The sequence below is a fragment of the Artemia franciscana genome, chromosome 9, assembly GCF_032884065.1.
Source record: "Artemia franciscana chromosome 9, ASM3288406v1, whole genome shotgun sequence".
Taxonomy (NCBI): Eukaryota; Metazoa; Arthropoda; class Branchiopoda; order Anostraca; family Artemiidae; genus Artemia; species Artemia franciscana.
The window spans coordinates 32,817,975-32,838,105 of record NC_088871.1 but is presented as its reverse complement, the minus strand read 5'-3'; the positions used below and the strand labels follow the sequence as shown (position 1 = coordinate 32,838,105).

The following is a 20,131-nucleotide window of genomic DNA, read 5'->3' as shown; positions in this document are numbered from 1 at the left end:
TCAAGGACAATCGGTGGTTCATAGGCATGACATTACGGCCCGTGTCTTCCGGCAAAAGTTGAAATCACTGACAAACTACATAGTAAAACTTGAAGTGTTTGGGTCAATGCGATGCTGGATGTACTCAGTGGAATGGCAAAAACGAGGTTTGCCACACGCACCTATACTAATCTGGCTACATAAAAAAATTACTTCGAACGAAATTGATGATGTGATTTCCGCTGAAATACCTGATTTCCGCTGAAATACCTGAACGAAAATTCACCTTGCATGGCCAAAGGAAGGTGCACAAAGCAATATCTTCGACTTTTAGTATCAAACACAATTACTGGCAATGATGGTTACCCACAATATAGAAGAAGATCTACTGAAGATGGCGGTAAAAGAGCAATAATAAAGAAGCGTAACGGTACCACGATCGAAGTAGAAAACCAGTGGGTTGTTCCTTATTCCCCATTATTATCAAAAACATTTAATGCAGACATAAACGTTGAATACTGTAACTCCGTAAAGGCAGTCAAATACATATGTAAATACGTCAACAAAGGCAGTGACATGGCAGTTTTTGGCTTGCACCCCGAAATCAAAGATTTCGACGAAATCGTACAATATCAGCCTGGAAGATACATAAGCAGTAATGAAGATGTTTTGCGAATTCTTTTATTTCCGATTCATGAACGTAATCCAGCTGTTGTTCACTTAGCGGTACATTTACAGAATGGTCAACGTGTTTATTTCACGGAAACCAACTTGCAACAAAGAGCCCTGAATCCACCGGATACAAAGTTAACTGCTTTCTTTTCGCTATGCCAAAATGATTGTTTTGCAAAAAAACTGCTGTATACTGAAGTGCCTTCGTATTACACGTGGAATACTAAAAATAAAGTATTTGAACATCGAAAACAGGGTAAGTCAGTCGACGGCCAACCTACCATCTTCAAAGATACCAGGATAGGAAGACTCTACACCGTTCACCCCAATCAACATGAATGCTTCTTTCTACGCCTGCTTTTGGTGAATGTACCCGGTCCGACATCCTTTGAGTATTTGAGAACTGTAAACGGTACTATATAGAAACTTACCGTAGTGCTTGCCAAGCTCTGAATTTATTGGAGAATGACCAACACTGGGATAACTGCATCATTAAGCGTGCGAAACGTCAACCCCAAGTCAAATTCGTGCATTGTTTGGCATCATTTTAACAACTTGCTCTCCATCAGCTCCTACAAAGTTATGAGAAAAATATAAGTCAAAAATGTCCGAAGATATACTCCATCGAAAACAGTTAGAGACGTCAGATATCACTTTTGATTTTACATCAGAAATTTATAACTACACTTTAGTTATTGTAGAAGATTTGTGCGTACGTATGGCAAACAAACCTCTTCAGGATTTGGGAATGCCTTCACCTAACCGTATCGCTGCTGTTTCGACATGTGTAGAACTGGATCGTGAACAAAGTTACAGTACGAGTGATCTATTGTCGTATGTACAAAATAACATTTCCAAGTTGACGTCGGAACAAAAAGACATTTATGATATGATAATGCATTGTGTCGATAACAACGTTGGAGAAATTTTCTTTTTGGATGCGTCAGGAGGTACTGGTAAAACGTTTGTGATAAAACTGATTCTGGCATCAATTCGATCAAAAAATGATATAGTGTTGGCAATTGCGTCGTCTGGATTAGCCGCAACATTGCTGCCTGGTGGAAGAACTGCTCATTCCGCTTTGAAATTGCCTCTGAATTTGCATTCTACAGAAACTCCCACATGCAATATTTCCAAATCATCTGGGATGGGTAAAGTATTGCAGCAATGCAAACTTATTATTTGGGATGAGTGCACAATGGCACACAAAAAATCGCTCGAGGCTCTGGATCAATGCTTGAAAGATTTGAGAGGGAAGTCGAAACCGTTTGGCAGCACATTAATACTGCTTGCGGGAGTTTTCAGGCAAACATTACCTATAATTCCTAGATCAACTCCTGCAGACGAAATGAATGCTTGACTGAAAAATTCTAATTTATGGGCACACGTAAAAATATTAAAATTAACTACAAATATGCGTGTCCGATTGCAAAACGATGACTCTGGTCAAACATTTTCAGATCAATTGCTGGCAATTGGAAACGGAAAGCTCCCAATAGACTCAATTTCAGGACGTATACAACTACCTGCTGATTTCTGTAATTTAGTGACGTCCAAAAATGAATTGATTGAAAAAGTATTTCCGAATATTCTAAAAAATTATAAAAATAATAAATGGCTTAGTGAAAGAGCGATTCTCGCACCCAAAAATATAGACGTCCACGAAATCAACAATATTGTTTTGACCAATATTCGAGACCAGGCAGTCCTTTACAAGTCAGTCGACACAGTTTTGGAGCCAAATGAAGCGGTTAATTATCCATCTGAATTTTTAAATTCCATAGATCTTTCAGGGTTTCCAACACACGTGCTACAACTAAAAATAGGCGTACCAATAATACTTTTAAGAAATATCAACCCACCAAAGCTTTGCAATGGCACGCGACTTGCCGTAAAAAAAACAAAAAACAATGGAAAACCTAATAGAGGCCACAATCTTGACCGGGCCTTTTGAGGGTGAGGCTATTCTTATTCCTCGCATTCCCATGATTCCAACGGATCTGCCTTTTCAATTTAAAAGATTGCAATTCCCAATTGGATTAGTATTTGCAATCACCATTAACAAAGCTCAAGGTCAATCATTAGAAAAATGTGGTATAGATCTTAATACTAATTGTTTATCCCATGGAAAATTGTACGTTGCATGTTCGAGGGTCGGTAAACTTGACAATCTATTTACATGCAGCGACAATTGGACAGCGAAGAATGTTGTATATTCGCAAGTTTTACGCAGTTAATTTGTATTGTATCTATCTATCTATCTATCTATATAAAAACGAGTTGTGTGTATGCATGTTTGTTTATTTGTAAAAAGAGCGTTTGCATATGACATCATTATTAGTACATACGGCTTTGTATATGCACAGACAATGGGAAAGCCAAGAATGTTGTATATTCGCAATTTTTACATAGTTTGAAACACATATATAAATCTATCTATATTCACAGGCTCTATTATATATTAATAATATATATATATATATATATATATATATATATATATATATATATATAGATATATATATATATATATAATTAGGTGTTTGGGTGGTGCGAAGCGCCACCCCAACAGCTAGTATATAAGAAAATAAGTTGTCTGTGTGTCTGTCGAGTGACGTCATGTCATCATGTCATGTCATCATGAAGCTAGTTGTCATCATGTTTGTTATGACGATGACGTCAATAAAGGTATTTAAGACATTCGTTCACTGAAAAATGTTTAATTGTAAAATGACTGAACAACCTACAATGGCATCAGCCGAGGAAGCTGCTCAAAGAGTCTATGCCAAAAAACTTGCTGCTTATAGAGAAAGTAAGAAAAGAAAGCGTGCCGAGGAATCACAAGAACAGCAAGAAAACAGGCTTGCGGCTGATAGAGAAAGTAAGAAAAGAAAGCGTGCCGAGAAACTACCAGAGCAACGCGAAAGCCGAGGAATCACAACAACAGCGTGAAATTAGGCTTGCGTCTCAAAGAGAAATCACCAAAAGAAAGCGTGCCGAGGAATCACAAGAGCAACCTGAAAATTTTTCCCTAGCATTCAGGTACAGCCCAGTTGATGATTATAGCTTGAGTAGATCTGTTCAAATTGGGACTATGTCTAAAATTTGTCCCTATTGCAAGGTCTTGAAATTTAATGGTGAAACAATGGGAATGTGTTGCGCCTCAGGAAAAGTTAAACTTCCACTATTGGCTGCACCACCAGAGCCATTGAAGACTTTCCTTACTGGAACTACGTCAGAATCTAATTGTTTTTTGTCACAAATCAGAAAATATAACTCATGTTTCCAAATGACGTCGTTTGGAGCCCAAATCGAAAATCCAGATATTTATGTCTACTTTCAAAGTAAAAGGGCAAATTTATCATAGAGCAGGGTCCCTTCTACCAATTTCAGGCGAGAATCATAAATTTTTACAATTGTACTTCATCAGTGATAGAAATTCTGAATTGAATGCACGTTGCGAAATTTCTCCCAACGTTGAAAGGACAATCGTTTCCCAATTGCAACATCTTTTCCACGAAAATAATAATTTAGTGCGTCTGTTCAAAACAGCCATCGATTTGATGCCTACTGATATGCATAAAATTGTTATATCAGCTGACAAAACGCCTCCTGGCCAACATGTGCGTAGATACAACGCTCCAACTATCGACGAAGTGGCAATCGTTATGGTCGGTGATCAGTTTTTACCTCGACATATTATTCTTCATAAGCGAAACGCTCGGTTGGTAAGAATTGCTGAAACTCATCGATGCTACGATGCCCTACAATATCCTATCATTTTTTGGGATGCAGCCGACGGCTATCACTTTAATATTAAATTGATAAATCCAGCCACTAACAAAGAAATGAATAAGAAATGCAGTGCAATACATTATTATTCCTATAGACTAAGGATTCAGCAGGATGAAGACAATTATATTTTAAAATGCCGTCAATTGTTTCACCAATACGTCGTTGATATGTATGCACAAATTCAATCAGAACTTTTACAGTGACGTCATGTCATCACGTCATGCCGTCATGAAGTTATTTGTCGTCATGTTTGTTATGACGATGACGTCAATAAAGGTATGTAAGTCATTCGTTTACGAAAAAATGTTTGATTGTAAAATGACTGAAGAACCTACAATGGCAACAGCCGAGGAAGCTGCTCAAAGAGTCTATGCCAAAAAACTTGCTCCTGATAGAGAAAGTAAGAAAAGAAAGCGTGCCGAGGAATAACAAGAACAGCAAGAAAACAGGCTTGCGACTGATAGAGAAAGTAAGAACAGAAAGCCTGCCGAGGAACTACTAGAGCAACGCAAAAGCTGAGGAATCACAACAACAGCGTGATATTAGGCTTGCGTCTCAAAGAGAAATCACCAAAAAAAGCGTGCCGAGGAATCACAAGAGCAACCTGAAAATTTTCGCCTAGCATTCAGGTACAGCCAATTCGATGATTATAGCTTGAGTAGATCTGTTCAAATCGGGACTATGTCTAAAATTTGTCCCTATTGTAAGGCCTTGAAATTTAATGGTAAAACTATGGGAATGTGTTGTGCCTCAGGTAAAGTTAAACTTCCTCTACTGGCTGTACCACCAGAGCCATTGAAGACTTTGCTTACTGGAGCTACGTCAGAATTTAAGCTTTTTTTTATCACAGATCAGAAAATATAACTCATGTTTCCAAATGACGTCGTTTGGAGCCCAAATCGAAAATCCAGATCAATTTATGCCTACTTTCAAAGGAAAAGGGCAAATTTATCATACAGCAGGGTCCTTACTGCCATTCTCAGGCGAGAATCAGATTTTTACAATTGTACTTCATCATTTATAAAAATTCTGAATTGAATGCACGTTGCGAAATTTCTCCCGACGTTGAAAGGACAATCGTTTCCCAATTGCAACATCTTTTCCACGAAAATAATAATTTAGTGCGTCCGTTCAAAACAGCCATCGATTTGATGCCTACTGATACGCATAAAATTGTTATTTCCGCTGACGAAACGCCTCCTGGCCAACATATGCGTATATACAATGCGCCAACTATCGACGAAGTGGCAATTGTTATGGTCGGTGATCAGTTTTTACCTTGAGATATTATTCTTCATAAGCGAAACGATCAGTTGGTAAGAATTGCTGAAACTCATCGATGCTACGATGCCCTACAATATCCTATCATTTGTTGGGATGGAGCCAATGGCTATCACTTTAATATTAAATTGATAAATCCAGCCACTAACAAAGAAATGAATAAGAAATGAATTGCAATGAATTATTATTCCTATAGACTAAAGATTCGGCAGGATGAAGACAATTATATTTTAAAATGCCGTCAATTTTATAACCAATATGTCGTTTATATATATGCAAAAATTGAATCAGAACGTTTGCCATTTATCCATCTGAATTAGACCAAGCTCCGCTCTGAACAATACATTCATTTGCGAGATACCTTTGTAAATGACGGTAATACCACAAACGTTGGAAGATTAATGATTTTACCTTCGTCATATGCTGGCAGTCCCCGTCATATGTATGAATATGCTAAAGATGCTATTGCGTATGTTCGTCTCTATGGTCGTCCAGATTTATTTATTACATTTACATGCAATCAATCTTGGGACGAGATACAGCAGCTTTTACTTCAAGGACAATCGGCGGTTCATAGACATGACATTACGGCCAGTGTCTTCCGGCAAAAGTTGAAATCACTGATAAACTACATAGTAAAACTTGAAGTGTTTGGGTCAGTGCGATGCTGGATGTACTCAGTGGAATGGCAAAAACGAGGATTGCCATACGCACATATACTAATTTGGCTACATTATAAAATTACTTCTAACGAAATTGATGATGTGATTTCCGCTGAAATACCTGATGAAAATGACGATAAGGGGTTATATGTTATTGTAAAAAATATGATTAATGGACCTTGAGGTGCACTGAACGAAAAATCACCATGCATGGCCAAAAGAAGGTGCACAAAGCAATATCCTCGACTTTTAGTACCCAACACAATTACTGGCAATGATGGTTACCCACAATATAGAAGAAGATCAACTGAAGATGGCGGTGAAACAGCAATAATAAAGAAGCGTAACGGTACCACTATCGAAGTAGATAACCAGTGGGTTGTTCCATATTCCCCATTATTATCAAAAACATTTAATGCATACATAAACGTTGAATACTGTAACTCCGAAAAGGCAATCAAAGACATATGTAAATACGTCAACAAAGGCAGTGACGTGGCAGTTTTTGGCTTGCAGTCCGAAATCAAAGATATCGACGAAATAGTACAATATCAGGTTAGAAGATTCACAAGCAGTAATGAAGTTGTTTGGCGAATTCTTTCATTTCCGATACATGAACGTAGTGCAGCTGTTGTTCACTTAGCGGTACATTTACAGAATGGTCAATGTGTTTATTTCTCGGACACCATCGTGCAACAAAGAGCCCTGAATTCACCGGATACAAAGTTAACTGCTTTCTTTTCGCTACGCCAAAATGATTCTTTTGCAAAAAAACTGCTGTATACTGAAGTGCCTTCGTATTACACGTGGAATACTAAAAATAAAGTATTTGAACGTCGAAAACAGGGTAAGTCAGTCGACGGTAAAACTACCATCTTCAAAGATACCACGATAGGAAGACTCTACACCGTTCACCCCAATCAACGTGAATGCTTCTTTCTACTTGCATTCTACGTTCAAATTCGTGCATTTTTTGGCATCATACTAACAACATGCTCTCCATCAGCTCCTACAGAGCTATGGGAAAAAAATAATTCAAAAATGTCCGAAGATATACTCCATCGAAAACGGTTAGAGACGTCAGATATGACTTTGATTTTACATCAGAAATTTATAACTACACTTTAGTTATTATAGAAGATTTGCGTATGTATGGTAAACAAACCTCTTCAAGATTTGGGAATGCCTTCACCTAATCGTACCGCTACTGTTTCGACATGTGTAGAATTGGATCGTGAACAAAGTTACAGTACGAGTGATCTATTGTCGTATCTACAAAATAACATTTCCAAGTTAACGTCTGAACAAAAAGACATTTATCATACGATAATGCATTGTGTCGATAACAACGTTGGAGAAATTTTCTTTTTGGATGCGCCAGGAAGTACAGGTAAAACGTTTGTGATAAAACTGATTCTGGCATCAATTCGATCAAAAAATGATATAGCGTTGGAAAATTGTGTCGTGCGGAATAGCCGCAACGTTGCTGCCTGGTGGAAGAACTGCTCATTCCGCTTTGAAATTGCCTCTGAATTTGCATTCTACAGAAACTCCCACGTGCAATATTTCCAAATCATCTGGGATGGGTAAAGTATTGCAGTAATGCAAACTTATTATTTGGGACGAGTGCACAATGGCACACAAAAAAATCGCTCGAGCCTCTGGATAAATGTTTGAAAGATTTGCGAGGGAATTCGAAACCCTTTGGCAGCACATTAATATTGCTTGCGGGAGATTTCAGGCAAACATTACCTATAATACCTAGATCAATCCATGCAGACGAAATGAATGCTTGCCTGAAAAATTCCAATTTATGGTCACACGTAATGACATTAAAATTAACGCCAAATATGCGTATCCGATTGCAAAACGATGACTCTAGTCAGACTTTTTCAGATCAATTACTGGCAATTGGAAACGGAAAGCACCCAGTAGACTCAATTTCAGGACGTGCACAAATGACGACCGGTTCGCAAAGCACCCCCCCCCCCAACTAGGTGTTGGGGTGCCGCGAAGCGCCACCCCAACAGCTAGTTAAATATATGTGATTGCAATAACACGCAAAGATAGTAAGTAAAAGCAATCGGATTTACAACGCTTCTTGACTTCTAAGGTTCCGGTGTCCATCCTTACTGAGCATTGCTACAGAAAGATTGGGGATGCGTGTTTGATTGTTTTGTTTTTATGGCACTTGGTATTAACCATTTGACATATAGCAATAGTAAATTCTGTCGGTCTGTCGGACTGTCGGTCCCGGTTTTGCTACTTAAGGCATTTCCAGGTAAGCTAGGACAATGAAATTTGGCAGGCGTAATTGAGATTGAACCAGATTAAGTTAGAAATAGTCGTTTTCTCGATTTGGCCATCTGGGCGGAAGTGGGGGCCCGTTAATTCGAAAAAAATTAGAAAAATTGAAGTATTTTTAACTTAAGTAATGTTGAACGGATCTTAATGAAATTTGATGTTGGGAATGATATCATGTCTGGGAGCTGTTATTTTAAATCCCAACCGGATCTGGTGATACTGGGGGCTGGGAGTTGGGAGGGGGAAACGTAAAATCACGGAAAACACTTAGAGTGGAGGGATCCGGATGAAACTTGGTGGGGAAAATAAGCATAAGTCCTAGATAACTGATTGACATAACCAGAACGGATCCGCTCTCTTTGGGGTAGTTAGGGGGGGGGGGGGGGTAATTCTGAAAAATTAAAAAAATAAGGTATTTTTAACTTACGAACGGGTGATCGGATCTCAATGAAATTTGCTATTTAGGAGGATATCGTGTCTCAGAGCTCTTATTTTATATCCCGACCGGATCTGGTGATATTGGGGGGGGGAGTTGGGAGGGGGAAACCTAAAACTTGGAAAAACACTTGGAGTGGAGGGATCGAGATGAAACTTGGTGGGAAAAATAAGCACAAGTCCTAGATACATGATTTACATAACCGGACAGATCTGCTCTCTTTGGGGTAGTTGGGGGGGGGGGGTTAATTCTGAAAATTAGAAAAAATTAGGTATTTCTAACTTAAGAACGGGCGATTGGATCTCAATGAAATTCAATATTTAGGAGGATATCGTGTCTCAAAGCTCTTATTTTAAGTGCCGACCAAATCTGGTGACATTGGGGGAAGTATGGGGTAGGGAAACCTAAAATGATGGAAAACGCTTAGATTGGAGGAATCTGGATGAAACCTGGTGGGAAAAACTAAGCAGAAGTCCTAAATATGTGATTTACATAATTGGAACAGATCTGCTCTATTGGGGAGGGGGATTCTGAAAAATTAGAAAAAAATGACATATTTTTAACTTACGAAGGAGTGATCGGATCTTAATGAAACTTCATATTTAGAAGGACCTCGTAACTCAGATCTTTTATTTTAAATCTCACCCGATCCAGCGTAATTAAAAAATAATAAATTTTTATTATTTTTTTTTGTTTTTTTTCTTCCTTTTTTTCAGTTCTTTTCCTTTTTAGTTTTTTTTTCTTTTTAGTCTTTAGTTTTTACCTTTTTTTTTAGTTTTTTTAGTTTTTTGCCTTTTTAGTTTTTTTTTATTAGTTTTTAGTTTTTTTTTAGTTTTTACCTTTTTTAGTTATTTTTAGCTTTTTTTCTTTTTTAGTTTTTTACCTTTTTTTTAGCTTTTTTAGTTTTTTACAGACTGGGACACCGGGACACAAATGACGACCGGGACCAGGGACACAACTACAATGGCGCGTAACTTATAAGGTGCATAACGACTTACGACACCGGGACACAGGGAATATAAATGACGACCGGGACACTCAAAGAGAAATTAAAGACTGGGACATCGGGACATAAATCACGAACGAGACACAGGGAATATAAATGATGACCGGGACACAGGGCATACAGCTCAATCCTTATAATGACGTCAGTCGACAAACAAACATGTTTGTCAACTGACGTATCTATCTATCTATATATATATATATATAAAAAATCTATCTATCTATCTATCTATCAATACATATGAAAATAAGTTGTTTGTCTGTGTGTCTGTCTACTGACGTCATGTTTGTGTGTCGACTGACTTCATGTTTGTCAACTGACGTATCTATCTATATATATAAAAACTAGATGTTGGGGTTGCGCTTCGTGCCATCCTAACACCTAGTTGTTGGGGGCGCTTCGCGTCCCCTCCAAGCCCCCCCGCGCTCGTAAGTCGTTACGCGCCATATTAGTTACGCGCCATTGTATTTGTGTCCCTGTGTACCACCTATGAATATAGATAGATTTATATATGTGTGTTGAACTACGTTAAACTTGCGAATATACAACATTCTTGACTTTCCCATTGTCTGTCCATATACAAAGCCTTATGTACTAATAATGACGTCATATGCAGATGTTCTTTTTACAAACAAACAAACATGCATACACACAACTCGTTTTTATATAGATAGATAGATAGATAGATACAATACAAATTAACTGCGTAAAACTTGCGAATATACAACATTCTTCGCTGTCCAATTGTCGCTGTATATAATAAGGTTTACCGACCCTCAAACATACAACGTACAATTGTCCATGGGAAAAACAATCAGTATTAAGACCTATACCGCATTTTTCTAATGATTGACCTTGAGCTTTGTTGATGGTGATTTCAAACATTAATTGAATTGGGAATTGCAATCTTTTAAATTGAAAAGGCAGATCCGTTGGAATCATGGGAATGCGAGGAATAAAAACAGCCTCACCCTCAATAGGCACTGTCAAGATTGTGGCCTCTATTACGTTTTCGATTGTTTTGTTTTTTACGGCAAGTCGCGTGCCATTGCAAAGCTTTGGTGGGTTGATATTTCTTAACAGTATTATTGGTACACCTATTTTTAGTTGTAGCACGTGTGGTGGAAACCCTGAAAGATCCACGGAATTAAAAAATTCAGATGGATAATCAACCGCTTCATTTGGTTAAAAAACTGTGTCGACTGAGTTGTAAAGGACTGCCTGGTCTCGAATCTTGGTCAAAACAATACTGTTGATTTCGTGGACGTCTATATTTTTGGGTGCAAGAATCGCTCTTTCACTTAGCCATTTATTATTTTTACAATTGCTTAGAATATTCGGAAATACTTTTTCAATCAATTCATTTTTGGACGTCACTAAATTACAGAATTCAGCAGGTAGTTGTATACGTCCTGATATTGAGTCTACTGGGAGCTTTCCGTTTCCAATTGCCAGCAATTGATCTGAAAATTTTTGACCAGAGTCATCATTTCGAGGGCTGTTTTGAACAGACACACTAAATTATTATTTTCGTGGAAAAGATGTTGCAATTGGGAAACGATTGTCCTTTCAACGTTGGGAGAAATTTCGCAACGTGCATTGAATTCAGAATTTCTATCACTGATGAAGTACAATTGTAAAAATTTATGACTATCGCCTGAAAATGGTAGAAGGGACCCTGCTCTATGATAAATTTGCCCTTTTACTTTGAAAGTAGACATAAATTGATCTGGATTTTTGATTTTGGCTCCAAACGACGTCATTTGGAAACATGAGTAATATTTTCTGATTTGTGACAAAAAACGCTTAGATTCTGACGTAGTTCCAGTAAGGAAAGTCTTCAATGGCTCTGGTGGTGCAGCCAATAGAGGAAGTTTAACTTTTCCTGAGGCACAACACATTCCCATTGTTTCACCATTGAATTTCAAGGCTCTGCAAAAGGGACAAATTTTAGACATAGTCCCGATTTGAACACATCTACTCAAGCTATAATCATCGACTGGGCTGTACCTGAATGCCAGGCGATAACTTTCAGGTTGCTCTGATTCCTCGGCACGCTTTCTTTTCTTACTTTCTCTATCAGCAGCAAGCCTGATTTCTTGCTGTTCTTGTGATTCCTCGGCACGCCTTCTTTTTTAACTTTCTCTTTTAGCAGCAAGTCTGGTTTCATGGTGCTCTGGTAGTTCCTCGGCACGCCTTCTTTTTTCACTTTCTCTTTTAGCAGCAAGTCTGCTTTCGCGTTGCTCTGGTTTCCTCGGCACGCTTTCTGTTCTTTCTTTCTCTATCAGCCTCAAGCCTGTTTCCTTGCTGTTCTTTTGATTCCTCGGCACGCTTTCTTTTCTGACTTTCTCTAACAGCAGCAAGTTTTTTGGCATAGACGTTTTGAGCATCTTCCTCGGCTGTTGCCATTGTAAGTTCATCAGTCATTTTAAAGTTAAACATTAATAGATTTCTACGTGAACGCATGTCTTAAATATCTTTAATGACGTCACCGTCATAATAAAAATGACGACAACTAACTTCATGACGTCAGTCAACACACAAACATGACGTCACCTGACAGACACATCCACAGACAACTTATTTTTATATAGATAGATATATCTATATTCACGGGAGGGACACAGGGACACAACTGCAATGGCGCGTAACTAATAAGGCGCGTAACGACTTACGCGCGGGGGGGGGGTTGAGGGGGCGCGAAGCACCCCCACCAACTAGGTGTTACTAGTCCTCATAAAAAAGCTAGTCTTCTATAAAAACTGAGGATTGTTCTAACTGCTTTTCGATCCTATTATAGCTTCTTCCTCTTTCCCTTTGAAAAAATTGCCGTCCTCTACCTCTGTTGAAGTCTCCAGTACCTCTCCCCCTGACAAAGGAATCTCTTACATCGGCGGTGTGGGAACCTCTTCTATTATAGTTGTCTCTCACTCTCTCATTCTCGCTACCTACGTTGCTACTATAGCTATTTGCTCTTCCTCTATTGAATTCTCCATTTGTTCTGCCTCTATCTGCGAAGCTATTCACTTTGGTATCGTAGGAATCTCCTTTGAATTCAGCATGAATTTTAGCGTAACTTGCAATGCCTTTATATAGCTCATAGCTACTTCCTCTACCTCTGCCTCTGTTAAAATATGGCCTTCCATTGCCACTGTTGAATTCTTTTCTTTCGTTGCTTCTGCTAAACTCTGACCTTCCCCGGACTTGGTTAAAATTATTCATTCCTCTACCTCCGTTAAAATGAGACGTCACTCTACCTCTGCTAAAGCCGGGCCTTCCTCTTTCAGAGTTAGATATTCCTCTACCTCTGTTAAAGTCCGAACGTCCCTTGCCTCTAACCTCATCATACTCACTGTCTCTATTACTGTTAGGGCGAAAGGCTTGATCTCTACCTCTGTTTATGCCGCGTATGTACCCCCTCCCTTGGCTGTCACTATTTGTACCACCTCTGCCTCTGTAAGGGTTACTTACCTTTTCAGGATAGTTTCGCTTTTTTCCCAGAAAGCTTTCTAAATCTTTACGAGGATTTGTCTTCACTAGATGTTCTTGATCATGCTGATCTTGATTGCTGATCTTCTGATTTGGGATATTTTTCTGTTTGCCTTTCTCCAATGGATCGATTCTTTTAGCTGAAATTTCATTTTCCTTTTTGTTATTACATCCACTTATTTTTCTATCTTCAGCCTCTTGACCAACTATTGTGATACTTTTACCTGTCTCATTGGGTACTTCATCTGTATTAGAGTCAACAGAAGTCGGCTTATTCGTCCTTCTCCTTCGACGTCTACGCCTTTTGGTTCTTTCTGTGTTTTGATCATCTTTTACTGCAGACTGGCTTAAGTCATTGCGTTGTTTGTCATCATTTTCAGAATTGTGTACGTTATTAACTGCTATTTCCGTGTTGTCACCATCTTTTGCTGCAGACTGGCTTACGGCGTTGCGTTGTTTGTCATCATTCTCAGAATTGTGTATGTTACTAACTACTATTTCTGTGTTTTCACTATCTTTTGTTACAGACTGGCTTACGTCGCTACGTTGTTTGTCATCATTCTCACAATTGTGTACGTTATTAACTGCTGTTTCTTCGCCAAGAGTTTTTATATCCTGTTCAGTGACACTTTGTACTCCTGCCGTATCTGGCAATTCTCTACAAACATCAGTGGCATCACCTTTGGCTTCCTTCAAAATACTAGTTGCTTCAAATTCCATATTTAAACGCTTTGTAAGAGAAGAATTGAGTCTTATGAAGAGTAATTGTTAAATGACGGCCAAATGATGAATAACTGTAAGTGTGTTTTCTTTGTTATTATACTAATCAAAGCTCTGAAAACCAAAATCTGTAGCTAAAAACAATCAAATCATTTTGCTCTTTTTAACTTTTGGTATTACAGAAAACTTTACGAGATAATCTTAGAAAAACCTGCACCAAGAAAATATAATGACGTGATTTGTCAATCGATCTTGTCAATGACGTTTGACTAAGTATTCAAGTTTTATTCAAGTGATGAAACATCAAGTTTCATCAGGCTGGTGAAAAAAAAAATATCGCCTAATTAAGAATGAAAATCACCCAATATGGTTTAACCCCTCCCTGTGGATTTGTTTGGTTAAATTCTTCTATCTTGCTCCAAGGATAGAATAATACTCGGTATAATACTCGGAAAAATAGGATTCTGTGTTTTGTTTGGTTTCCCGCCATTTTTCTTGAGGGGTTCTTAAGTACTGTTGAACATTGAAACTTAAAATCGCGCCAACCCAACAACTAGTTGGTGGGGGCGCTTCGCATCCCCCCAAGCCCCCCCCCCCCCCTGTGCGTAAGTCGGACATGGCAGTTTTTGGCTTGCAGCCCGAAATCAAAGATTTCGACGAAATCGTACAATATCAGGCTGGAAGATACATAAGCAGTAATGAAGCTGTTTTGCGAATTCTTTCATTTCCGATTCATGAACGTAGTCCAGCTGTTGTTCACTTAGCGATACATTTACAGAATGGTCAACGTGTTTATTTCACGGAAACCAACGTGCAACAAAGAGCCCTGAATCCACCGGATACAACATTAACAGCTTTTTTTCGCTTTGCAAAAATGATTGTTTTGCAAAAAAAAACTCCTGTATACTGAAGTGCCTTCGTATTACACGTGCAATACTAAAAATAAAGTATTTGAACGTCGAAAACAGGGTAAGTCAGTCGACGGCCAACCTACCATCTTCAAAGATACCACGATAGGAAGACTCTACACCGTTCACCCCAATCAACATGAATGCTTCTTTCTACGCCTGCTTTTGGTGAATGTACCCGGTCAGACATCCTTTGAGCATTTGAGAACTGTAAACGGTACTATATAGAAACTCACCTTAGTGCATGCCAAGCTCTGAATTTATTGGAGAATGACCAACACTGGGTTAACTGCATCATTACGCGTGCGAAACGTCAACCCCAAGTCAAATTCGTGCATTGTTTGGCATCATTTTAACAACTTGCTCTCCATCAGCTCCTACAAAGTTATGGGAAAAATATAAGTAAAAAATGTCCGAAGATATACTCCATCGAAAACAGTTAGAGATGTCAGATATGACTTTTGATTTTACATCAGAAATTTATAACTACACTTTAGTTATTATAGAAGATTTGTGCGTACGTATGGCAAACAAACCTCTTCAGGATTTGGGAATGCCTTCACCTAACCGTATCGCTGCTGTTTCGACATGTGTAGAATTGGATCGTGAACAAAGTTACAGTACGAGTGATCTATTGTCGTATGTACAAAATAACATTTCCAAGTTGACGTCGGAACAAAAAGACATTTATGATACGATAAAGCATTGTGTCGATAACAACGTTGGAGAAATTTTCTTTTTGGATGCGTCAGGAGGTACTGGTAAAACGTTTGTGATAAAATTGATTCTGGCATCAATTCGATCAAAAAATGATATAGCGTTGGCAATTGCGTCGTCCGGATTAGCCGCAACATTGCTGCCTGGTGGAAGAACTGCTCATTCCACTTTGAAATTGCCTCTGAATTTGTATTCTACAGAAACTCCCACATGCAATATTTCCAAATCATCTAGGATGGGTAAAGTATTGCAGCAATGCAAACTTATTATTTGGGATGAGTGCACAATGGCACACAAAAAATCGCTCGAGGCTCTGGATCAATGCTTGAAAGATTTGAGAGGGAAGTCGAAACCCTTTGGCAGCACATTAGTATTGCTTGCGGGAGTTTTCAGGCAAACATTACCTATAATACCTAGATCAACTCCTGCAGACGAAATGAGTGCTTGCCTGAAAAATTCTAATTTATGGGCACACGTAAAAATATTAAAATTAACTACAAATATGCGTGTCCGATTGCAAAACGATGACTCTGGTCAAACATTTTCAGATCAATTGCTGGCATTTGGAAACGGAAAGCTCCCAGTAGACTCAATTTCAGGACGTATACAACTACCTGCTGATTTCTGGAATTTAGTGACGTCCAAAAATGAATTGATAGAAAAAGTATTTCCGAATCTATATATATAAAAATAAGTTGTCTGTCTGTCTGTGTTCAGGTGACGTCATGTTTCTGTGTTGACTGACGTCATGAAGTTAGTTGTCGTCATTTTTGCAATGACGGTGACGTCATTCAAGATATTTAAGACATGCGTTCACGAAAAATGTTTAATTGTAAAATGACTGAAGAACCTACAATGGCAACAGCCGAGGAAGCTGCTCAAAGAGTCTATGCCAAAAAACTTGCTGCTGATAGAGAAAGTAAGAAAAGAAAGCGTGCCGAGGAATCACAAGAACAGCAAGAAAACAGGCTTGCAGCTGATAGAGAAAGTAAGAAAAGAATGTGTACCGAGGAATCACAAGAACAGCAAGAAAACAGGCTTGCGGCTAAAGAACGCAAAACCGCGCAGTTAGATGAAAATCCACCTGGAAAGCGAGATTCAAAACATATCAAAACTGAAAATGATAGCGAAGATGATTGGGTTTGGGATTTTGACTTGGATAAGGTCATCAATGCCTACCAAATTTAAGTTAAAAAACAAAGATTCGGCGATATATACTTCATAGTGACGCTGAAAAATAAAGAAGAAAAAAAACTGAAAAAATGTAAAAAACTAATAAAAAACTAACAAGAAAAAACACTCAACGATAAATTACAGACCGGGACACAAATGACGACCGACAAAGAGGGAATATAAATGACGACCAGGAACCTCAAAGAAAAATTACAGACTGGGACACCCGGACACAAATCACGACCGGGAATATAAATGACGACCGGGACGCAGGGACACAACTACAACGGGGACGCCGGGGGCACAGGCGGGATATATAACACCGGGACACAAATGACGACCAGGACACTGGGACACAGGGAATATAAATGACGACCGGGACACTCAAAGAGAAAATACAAACTGGGACACCAGGACACAAATGACGACCGGGACACAGGGAATATAAATGCTATTTATATGCACAGACAATGGGACAGCGAAGAATGTTGTATATTCGCATGTTTTACGCAGTTAAAAATATATATTTATATCTATCTCTATTCACAGGTGGGACACAGGGACACAGCTACAATGGCGCGTAACTAATATGGCGCGTAATGACTTACGCGCGCGGGGGGGGCTTGGGGGGGCGCGAAGCGCCCCACCAACTAGGTGTTGGGGTGGCGCGAAGTGCCACCCCAACAGCTAGTATTCTATAAAATTATAAAAATAATAAATGGCTTAGTGAAAGAGCGATTCTCGCACCCAAAAATATAGACGTCCACGAAATCAACAATATTGTTTTGACCAAGATTCGAGACCAGGCAGTCCTTTACAAGTCAGTCGACACAGTTTTGGAACCAAAAGAAGCGGTTAATTATCCATCTGAATTTTTAAATTCCATAGATCTTTCAGGGTTTCCACCACACGTGCTACAACTAAAAATAGGCGTACCAATAATACTTTTAAGAAATATCAACCCACCAAAGCTTTGCAATGGCACGCGACTTGCCGTAAAAAAAAAACCAATGGAAAACCTAATAGAGGCCACAATCTTGACAGGGCCTTTCGAGGGTGAGACTGTTCTTATTCCTCGCATTCCCATGATTCCAACGGATTTTCCTTTTCAATTTAAAAGATTGCAATTCCCAATTCGATTAGTATTTGCAATCAGCATTAACAAAGCTCAAGGTCAATCATTAGAAAAATGTGGTGTAGATCTTAATACTGATTGTTTTTTCCATGGGAAATTGTACGTTGCATGTTCGAGGGTCGGTAAACCTGACAATCTATTTACATGCAGCGACAATTGGACAGCGAAGAATGTTGTATATTCGCAAGTTTAACGCAGTTAATTTGTATTGTATCTATCTATCTATCTATCTATATAAAAACGAGTTGTGTGTATGCATGTTTGTTTATTTGTAAAAAGAGCGCTTGCATATGACGTCATTATTAGTACATACGGCTTTGTATATGCACAGACAATGGGAAAGCCAAGAATGTTGTATATTCGCAATTTTTACATAGTTTGAAACACATATATAAATCTATCTATATTCACAGGCTCTATTATATATTAATAATATATATACTTATATATATATATATATATATATATATATATATATATATATATATATATATATATATATATATATAACTAGGTGTTTGGGTGGTGCGAAGCGCCACCCCAACAGCTAGTATATATAAAAATAAGTTGTCAGTGTATCTGTCGAGTGACGTCATGTTATCATGTCATGTCATCATGAAGCTAGTTGTCGTCAAGTATGTTATGAAGATGACGTCAATAAAGGTATTTAAGACATTCGTTCACGGAAAAATATTTAATTGTAAAATGACTGAAGAACCTACAATGGCAACAGCCGAGGAAGCTGCTCAAAGAGTCTATGCCAAAAAACTTGCTGCTTATAGAGAAAGTAAGAAAAGAAAGCGGGCCGAGAAACTACCAGAGCAACGCGAAAGCCGAGGAATCACAACAATAGCGTGAAATTAGGCTTGCGTCTCAAAGAGAAATCACCAAAAGAAAGCGTGCCGAGGAATCACAAGAGCAACCTGAAAATTTTTGCCTAGCATTCAGGTACAGCCCAGTCGATGATTATAGCTTGAGTAGATCTGTTCAAATTGGGACTATGTCTAAAATTTGTCCCTATTGCAAGGCCTTGAAATTTAATGGTGAAACAATGGGAATGTGTTGCGCCTCAGGAAAAGTTAAACTTCCTCTATTGGCTGCACCACCAGAGCCATTGAAGACTTTCCCTACTGGAACTACGTCAGAATCTAAGCGTTTTTTGTCACAAATCAGAAAATATAACTCATTTTTCCAAATGACGTCGTTTGGAGCCCAAACCGAAAATCCAGATATTTATGTCTACTTTCAAAGTAAAAGGGCAAATTTATCATAGAGCAGGGTCCCTTCTACCATTCTCAGGCGAGAATCATAAATTTTTACAATTGTACTTCATCAGTGATAGAAATTCTGAATTGAATGCACGTTGCGAAATTTCTCCCAACTTTGAAAGGACAATCGTTTCCCAATTGCAACATCTTTTCCGCGAAAATAATAATTTAGTGCGTCTGTTCAAAACAGCCATCGATTTGATGCCTACTGATATGCATAAAATTGTTATATCAGCTGACAAAACGCCTCCTGTTCAACATGTGCGTAGATACAACGCTCCAACTATCGACGAAGTGGCAATCGTTATGGTCGGTGATCAGTTTTTACCTCGACATATTATTCTTCATAAGCGAAACGCTCGGTTGTTAAGAATTGCTGAAACTCATCGATGCTACGATGCCCTACAATATCCTATCATTTTTTGGGATGGAGCCGACGGCTATCACTTTAATATTAAATTGATAAATCCAGCCACTAACAAAGAAATGAATAAGAAATGCAGTGCAATACATTATTATTCCTATAGACTAATGATTCGGCAGGATGAAGACAATTATATTTTAAAATGCCGTCAATTGTTTCACC

At 38.5% G+C, this 20,131-nt stretch overlaps 1 protein-coding gene across 1 annotated transcript; it reads right to left on the bottom strand.

The window, feature by feature from the left end:
- Positions 1–12,880: 12,880 nt before the first annotated feature.
- Positions 12,881–14,344, bottom strand: LOC136030807 (uncharacterized protein DDB_G0283697-like). Its single transcript, XM_065709854.1, has one exon. The coding sequence runs from the start codon at positions 14,342–14,344 to the stop codon at positions 12,881–12,883; it is 1,464 nt and encodes a 487-aa protein (XP_065565926.1).
- Between the last annotated feature and the right edge of the window lie 5,787 nt (positions 14,345–20,131).